At 33.4% G+C, this 9,262-nt stretch overlaps 1 protein-coding gene across 1 annotated transcript; it reads left to right on the top strand.

Annotated features, from left to right (window-relative positions):
• Window positions 1–7,978: 7,978 nt before the first annotated feature.
• Window positions 7,979–8,610, top strand: LOC136851351 (pro-resilin-like; the record flags this gene model as incomplete). The annotated part of the gene is made up of 2 exons (XM_067125405.1): window positions 7,979–8,083; window positions 8,238–8,610. Coding segments are annotated over 2 exons (363 nt in total), but the record flags the coding sequence as incomplete, so codon positions are not given.
• Between the last annotated feature and the right edge of the window lie 652 nt (window positions 8,611–9,262).

Genomic DNA, 9,262 nt, shown 5'->3' with positions numbered 1-9,262 from the left:
TGAGTAAAAAGTATTGGGCCATCTCGATTTAAAATCCGCTAAGTCACTGTACAGTTTTCGCAGACCACAATTTAGAATGGATGCTTGGATTAAATGTATCAAAAGAATAGCCTAATCTTATAGTAAAGAATTGGGAATTTAAAAAATAACAAATAAATTCAGGGAAAACTATGTTGGAACTGAATTTATCCACAAATAATCCGTTTGATTACGGCAGTCGTGGCTTTGAGGGCTAATGAGGTATGATTCTAGGTAATATGAGAAGAGATTGTCTTCATAGTTTACTGTGTTGGAAAATATTATATAAGTATTTTATAACAAATTTCTTATATGACCATGCTGGTCCGCTGGTGTAGTGGTTAGTGTCGTGGCATGTCACTAAGATGTCGCCGGTTCGTGTCTCGCCAAGGGCGATGAAAAATCACACGATCAGTTACTGTTGCAGTGTGGGGTCTGCGGTGGGAGGGTGAAACCAACATTCTTTAGAACCTTGAATTTCAAGTCATTGGCCCCTGTGTGTTTGTTCCATGTGAATAGGTTCCATCTACTGAAATAATAATAATAATAATAATAATAATAATAATAATAATAATAATAATAATAATAATAATAATAATAATAATAATAATAATGTATATATTTTACTCTTAAAATGCAAGATTTGAAGAGAATTCATAACAAAAAGAAATAAGCAATTTTATTCCTGTTAAGTAATATTTATCAGCAAAATCAGTGTCTAAAATATAATCAGCTTGTACCCGGCCCAGTCTATGCTTCTACTGTATTTCACCTGACACATTTTGAATGACTTCGCTTAGAGTGCTGATCCAAATTACAATTGCTCTTGTGTTAGAGCAATTTAGATGAAACAACTTTAACACAAATATTTCTCTATTTTTAATGCTATGAGATGACAACGCTTTCTACGAAACTCAATAATTAAGAACATGGACAGATTCTCTTAAGAGAGACAATAGTGCGGCTCCAGTTTCTAAGAAATACCAAGAACAATGGGAGATGGGAACAATGTCAGTTTTTTTCATCTTCATCCACAAAACTTTATATTTGTTTGATTTTTCCTTGCTGTGAGTCTTCATAATAGTTTTAATACATTCAGCACATCATTACATTTAGCACATATTTGCATACAAAATAAGAATTATGTATGTATTATGAGCAAGTCGTCGGGACACAATTTCACTATATATTTCAAAATAATCTGAATAAATTCCTTTCACTTTTTATTATCAATATAATGCGACATGATTTCTAGAGGTCTTTGGCCGAGAATTAATCAGTTCAAAAATATCAGTATAATAAATTTTTCAGGGGGAAACTGATTTTATTATTATTAATATTTCAAGGGCAGAGTAATTAAAAGCTGGCTGAACCTGAGGCGATTTACCTTTGATTATTTGTGGAAAGTTATCAGATTTTTTTCAGCGATTCTAAAATGTGTTCTACTTTCATTATTATTATTATTATTATTATTATTATTATTATTATTATTATTATTATTATTATTATTATTATTATTATTATTATTATTAATGTGCTGTATTGTTTCATTTTCAGTACTCATATTATTCATTTATTTCAATGAATTTTTGACGTCCATTAATTTCGAAATTTTAATCCCAATCGAACCATGATGGGGAAACAGAAGTAATCAAAGATCTGCCCATGTTACTCAAGTGCTCCTTACATTAGTGAACTAGTGGACCTGGATCACGAGATTTCTGTACCTAATAATTACGTATACTACTACTACTACTACTACTACTACTAATAATAATAATAATAATAATAATAATAATAATAATAATAATTATAATAATAATAATATTATTATTATTATTATTATTATTATTATTATTATTATTATTATTATTATTATTATTATTATTATTATTATTATTATTATAAAAGAATAATGTTCTTAGAGTTTCCATCTTATTTTCGTGAGGAGATATGATATTTTTCCTCATTAATTCTAAAACGACTTTTAGTCATTATTAAACACCAACATGGTAAGACTTAATATTTTATATCCTTTACAATAATAATAATAAATTTTTTTACCAGATCTGTAAGAAATCTGACTGGAAGATACGCCACGGCATTTAATCATTGACGCAAATAATTGCAAAACTGACCAGTTTTCAAGCTGAGGGTGTCAAATAAATGGCGAATTATAAAATAAGGGAAAGAGATGTCGGATCTTTCCTAGATAGTGACCCATAGAGTTTAACCCGGTATGTATCCACCCTCTGTGGCGTGTTTAGTCCAGGCCCGATGGGGATTACGGTGAATATAAACAAAAGACTGTAAATATCATGAAGATAATGACCCCCAAGAAATACTTGTCCTAGAAAACGACCCCCGAAAACCCTTGGGGGTCACTGTCTAGGAAAGATCCGAGATGTCTAACTAAATGAAGCTCTTCCCAAGGCCAAGAGAGACAAGGTCTACCCAATTGGGCGGAGTCACCTTCCACCTGGGGTAACTACCTAGGCTAGGGGTTTTCAACCTTTTTCTCCCCACATACCATTTTGGGTATTTTTTAATGTCAATAATGTACCCTCCTTCACTTTGTATAAAGTAGAAAGCGAAACAAACGCAGAAAAACATTCCATTGTGTATATTTGCAAGTACTGTACTGAAGGGAAGTAAGTACACAACTCTCCTGACATAACCAACAATACTGTAAACACAAAGAATTCCATAAAAATAAAGAAAATTGTTTATAATTATTTACCTGTGGCTATGCAGTCAGTGGGCGGCCAGGCCCCTAACCCGTGGGGAGAGCGTACCCCATAACTGACCCTTGGCGTACCCCAGGTTGAAAACCCCTGCCTAGGCAATGACGTACTTTAGAGGTACCTGCTCATTACGGCAATTCACCTGCTGACGCAATAAGGAGGTAGACAAAGCTCCGCCTACCTGGGGGATTTAGGGGGAAGTGAGCAGACACTGCATCTCTTGGCCTTGGTTCTTCTCACAAGGTTTTGATATCAATTCACTCGTTGGTCAGTTTCCAGGTTTATAAAAATTCCGATTCCCCGCGTTTTCGGGGGAACAGTAAAACCAGAAGTTACATAGTTTGCGCCGCGCAGTGACGTTCGCTTTTCGCAGAACAGCCATATTGGTCAAGAATCATGAAGTATTTCAGAAACGGTACTTGCGAGTTCTTCACTGAAATTTCAGTTAATTTCTCTATCAGGGATAATGACCGTTAAATTTTATTGGTTAGCAAAAGATGAATATTGGTTATGAGAGCAAACTTGAATTTCAGATCTATTAGATATACCTTCATTTCATAAAAGGTGAAAACAGATTTAATTCTCTGGCATAGTAAAGCTTACTGATTGTCAGTGGACATTCAGGCAGATTGATGTAATTATTTCTATTATATTATTTGACAGACAAATGCCATGTTTTTGTTATCTTAATGTCGAAAAAAAAAGCAATGCCTTTGTTATCTCAATATCTAAAAAAAAGCTATATCTTGGTTATCTTAATATCGAATAAAAGGCAATATTTTTGTTATCTTGATACTGAAAAGATATACATGCCTGGAGAATATGAGTGATACAAATATTATTATCATTCAGTTTCTTTCATAAGAAAAATCTGTTACAGTTAAGCAATCACCAACTCCATAAATCACGCAATTCTTTCTGACCTTAGCTTCATCCCCACGAGGCGATCATGACAGAAAATCACAGACCGGCGAAAACGCCAAAGTCAGCCTACAGGTAAACCCGGCCTCTTCACCTTTTGCAGAGAGCCATTTCGTAATCTCGTGATATTTAGGAAAACGCGAAGGTGAATCCCACCACGGAGTGGTCTAGCGACCGTAATTGGTCGCCGAAATGGTCTTCGGGCGGAAGGGACGCACCGTCAGCGCATACCAGACTGGCTGTACGTGAATCAATATGCTGACATACTGACACAAAGGTGTGGTTTTAAAGACTGCTCTCGGTTACTTGACTTCATTACCCGACTTTGCAATCATGTAACCTTTATAGTTATACTGTTTCGTTTACACGTTAAGAAAAGGTAGCGTTTTGGCCAACATGCCCACAGCAATAGGGCTATTTATGTAAATAAGTATTGTCTTTTTAGCAATGGAACTTTCGCCAGTTCAACTACTTTTCCTCTTCAACTCTAGTACAAATATATATATATATATATATATATATATATATATATATATATATATATATATATATATATATATATATATATATATATATATATATGTGTGTGTGTGTGTGTGTGTGTGTGTGTGTACACACACACACACACACACACACACATATATATATATATATATATATATATATATATATATATATATATATATATATATATATATATATATATATATATATATATATATTATATGCACAGAAATGAAATCTTTGACACTAGCGGTTATTTGAAAGAACATTATCGCTAAAGTTCCATGACATATAAATTGTCTTTATTTTAGCAAATGTTGAATAGCATTTGATTTTATTGGAAATTCTTTAGGAATTCTGTCAGCTTCAGATACATTGTACTTTTACTTTCAAAAAGAACTGACAACTGGTTAGAGTAACTCTAGAATTACTTGGGAAAGCAGAACCCAGCCCAGCTATTTATTAATTTTTTCTCTTTCAACCTAGTGGTTAGCAACATCTCTATTTTCAATTTATTTTTACTTGTTCACTGAGGCCGAAGAGAATACTTTTGAAGTCGGAGAGAGTTCCCTTGGACAAGAGATAAAATAAATTTAAACGTTACCACAGATTTGAATCTAAAATATTTTGTGTGAGCTGCGCCATAGCTCTAAATTAAGAGCTAAAGAAACAGTCCTTTTCAGCAGCAGATAAAATACAATATTATAAATTATAAAATATGCTTTCATAATTGTCACAATGAACCCAAGGATGCTATTACAAGATATCTGTAATCTTAGTCATTTGTTAATTGACATCTGCCAAAAAAAATCAATAAATGTGAATATGAGTTACCATGCTCAAAAAATATTTACCTTTTATCAGTAAATAGTCACTTGGCATAACCTTTCGTAGCTGAAGGCTCGGTGAAATAGATATTTATGTCACTTGAGTTTGTAAAATGAATACCATGCATGCCTATGACAAATAATCCATGGAAAAACCTATAGGATGATCTCACAAGGATAAACTTTATGTGATTTAAGTGGCAAAACTGTTGCATATAAATACTTCAGATTCTTTAGAAAAAATTTTGTATGACCTGTCTCTCGCCGGTTGTTTTGCGGTACATGTAGAGGGTTAAGAATCTCTATAATGTCACATTTATTTTCTTCTTTAGGTATCGTCAAGCTTTTAGAATAACACTTACTAAGGAAATCGAGCAATGACGTGAAATTGGGCGTAAAAACTTACTGTTATTCAAAATTTCCTCTTCAGGTTAAGTTATCGAAGGAGAAAATAAAATAATATGAGATATTTGGACAAAGTTACTCATGAAGCTAAACAGGAATGGAAGCAGGAAATTAATATAATCATATGTCTATGACAGAGTGAAGAAAATGATAATTTTTTAAAGAAATTTTCCTTCCGTGAAAGCGTTCTTTATTTAACAGATGACTGAACATTTCGTGACGAAGGCCAGTTCTAAATTGTCTTTAATTGAAAACATGAATGAGAAGGAAATGTAGGAAATATAATCGAATCTGGAGAGATCCGTGATAGTTAATGAAAAATATAAAATAAGTAAAAATATGTTAAATGAAAGCTGTAACTTACATGGATAACTTGACAAACAATGAATAATAAAACAAATCTCCATAAGAATAAACATTCTAATAGACAAAATATCGTATCACTGAATATAGAAAATAAAAAGGGTTTCCATTAACCCATCGTGAAAACAATTTAAAGATAATCAGTGCAACCGAAAATTTTCTCCAACCACAAACTAGCTGTAAAAGGTGACCACAGGAATTTCGGTTGCATAAGAATGTACCTTATATCGCTTTCATTACCACAGTTATAAGTCAGGCAGAGATTTTTCATTTTAATTAACACGCTTTAACGTCGTTTACAAAAAAAAAAAAAAATAGAAGAAAATACAGAGACTAAAGAAATATAAAAACTCTCTTTTTACAAAGAATGCAAATACTATTACAATGTGTGTTGTGCACAGTGCGCGCTTCAACGCATAAACACACACGCGCGCACACACACACATATGTATTTATAGATAGATATATATCTATGTATATATATTTATATATGTGCATACATACATATATGTATATAAATGTATATATACATATATATGTATATATATGTATACATATACATACATACATTCATTCATTATATATATATATATATATATATATATATATATATATATATATATATATATATATATATATATGTGTGTGTGTGTGTGTGTGTGTGTGTGTGTGTGTGTGTGTGTGTGTGTGTGTGTGTATACTAACTGATTTCAAAATCGCAAGAGCTAGACAAATATCCTTGACGTAAAATACCACTCGAATACTTCAAGATAAAAGGCCAAATATCAAACATCCTAAATACGTGTACATAATGCATAGAAATACCAGGTTCTCGACTCCAGTTTTACAATTTTTTGAAAACCAGAACTCATGCCAAGTAAAGTCATAGGTCAATAGAATTAAAATGTTTGGCAGGAGTGGAACGTTATACTCATCCACTGGAGTAATCCAAGAATTGTTGATAATAGTAATCAACAGGAGTAATCCAAGAACTGATGATAACGGTCGTCCACTGGAGTAACCTAAGAAATGTTGTTTTAGATAAAAGGCAAATTTTGGAACTAATTGTAAACAGGTGCTTATACCGAGAGTCAGGATTTGAATGGAATAAATATGTTGAATTGTTGCTAAGTATACCTTAGTTTTACCAGACCACTGAGCTGATTAACAGCTCTAATAGGTAATATTAGGCAGCCCGTGAAGAGGAGGAAATTTCTTCTAGGTCAGCTGAACGATGATCAAAAGTGAGGACATCTTCAAAGGTACAGTATCTTGTAAAAGATGGACAACTGACTTAGAGAAAAAGATGGGAAGGGGTTATTGATTAAACTAATTGCTTTGGTCCAGTCATCTTCAGAAGAGATTTAATTTGCCACAGAAGAGTTTTGGGACCCCTGTCCCTCCCCAGAAGCTCAAGGGGCGCGTCGTAAGCTAATGGAATTGGTTTAACAGTGCCTGTTTTAAATCTTTATAGACAAAGTGATACAAGAAGTCAGGGAAAGGACACTTGGTATAGGTGCAAAGTTGTGGGGTAAAAGACTATCATGAATGTTGGTAGCTTGGATATTTGCAGATAATGTAGTACTGGCCAGGTACAGTAAAGAGAACATTATTTATTAATGAAAAGTTAACAACGATGTTAAAATAACGAAACCATAAATGTATAGCATTTATTGAAAGACAATACTGAAATTTCGTCATAGCCACAAACAGCTTTCACTGCATCGCTGAAAGGGCGGGGCCTATCAGAACAATTCTCAGCACTATATATATCTGGAGGCTTTCCTTCCAGTTCATTCAGTTTACTCGTTTCACTAACATCATGGCTTTGAAGGTGATTATACAACTGTATTTAGCAATTTAATAATGGTATTGTGCAGTGATAAGAAAAGGAAAACAAATGATCAAAATTTATCGAAGCAAAATGACATTAAGTTATCGAGCGATAGTGTGATACTATTTTTGATTTGTAAGCAAGTAATAACTATTCTTAATACATTGTCTATCTTCTAATTTAACTTCATTATCATTACATTTTACATATTTGGCTAAAACGGAAATAGAAATGAGGCTAAAGGCTAAGATTTATTTGAGTGGTCTGAAGATTTTCCGAAGTAAAATGAGATAAACTTTTCCTAACAAATTATAGAAATCTTTTTTAGTCGTAAAGGTTAAATAAATTGCATTAATATAATATATTCGTTACAGGTTTTAATTCTGGCAGCTGTTGCAGTTGCAAGCGTTTTCGCAGATTCTGTTCCAGCTTATGGCCATCCTGCTCCGTCCTACCACGTTCCAGCAGTAAATATTTACGTTTGCTGTAATATTATGACCAAACTAAGAAATGAAGTTTTTTCCTCTCTATCTCGCGCATCCTTTTGAGAACATATCAGTGTGTATCAATAGTATCAATGTTTCCAGAATAATAGTGTGGTATTTTCTTTAATAACCTCAGGGTCCTGCTCAGTACAACTTCAACTACGCCGTGAAGGACGACTACTCCAAGAACGACTTTGGCCATCAGGAAAACAGAAACGGCTACGACACCAAGGGAACCTACTACGTGCAGCTTCCCGACGGCCGTCTGCAGAAGGTCACTTACTACGTCAATGGTGACTCTGGATACGTGGCCGAGGTGTCCTACCAGGGAGAAGCTTACTACCCACAGCCTGCCAAAGGATACCAACCGGCTCCTCAGGTCGGCTACTATTAAGATGACCTTTTTTTGCCGTCAATGTTATCGAAGATCCTTTTAGTTTTTTGTTATTATATTAACTTATGTTCTATGGAATTGGCTCTGATAAAAACGAATAAAAGGAAAAGCTAGATTTGTGGTGTAACTAATTTAACGAACTTGTCTTCATTCCTGTTGATAAAGCATTAAAATCTTCATTTGACTGATGAAAATATTTGCGAATTGAATTGCAGTTGAATTATAAGAGCTAATGTGAGTTCAGATTTGAACCACTTTATAAAAATTTTATTCCAAGTCTTTAGTTGAAGAAAATTTTCGTGTTCTGATACAAGGTCTAGGCTGACTGTATCTCCTACTTCACATGTTGTGAGGTGGAAGGTGAAATGAATACTAAGCAATATTGCTTTTAGCACAAAGTCTCAGTATTATGGAGTCGTTGCTCTGTGATGAAAAGATTATCTCACTTTTACAGTATTACCGTGATTTATTTTTACAATATGAAACGTGTAAGGGAAAGTGTATAAGAAATGCAGAATGAATCTGAAAAATGAAAAACAACAAATTAAGTCTTTAAATGACGCTCGTAACCACCTAAAGAAATCAACTTTGGACTCCTAAGGAGAATTCAGTAAGTCTTAAAATTTTTGGGTACTGTCCAAGCCCTGTTTAGATAAAAATTCCTATAAGAGTGGTAATCAAAGATCTTTCAAGAAGGTACTGGTAAGTGGAGAGTGTAACTAAAAGGTATAGAACAAATGCAATACAGTCAACTGATGACAAGGATG

This window comes from Macrobrachium rosenbergii, chromosome 3, assembly GCF_040412425.1.
Source record: "Macrobrachium rosenbergii isolate ZJJX-2024 chromosome 3, ASM4041242v1, whole genome shotgun sequence".
In the NCBI taxonomy this organism is placed as follows: domain Eukaryota; kingdom Metazoa; phylum Arthropoda; class Malacostraca; order Decapoda; family Palaemonidae; genus Macrobrachium; species Macrobrachium rosenbergii.
This window is presented reverse-complemented; position numbering and strand designations above follow the sequence as displayed.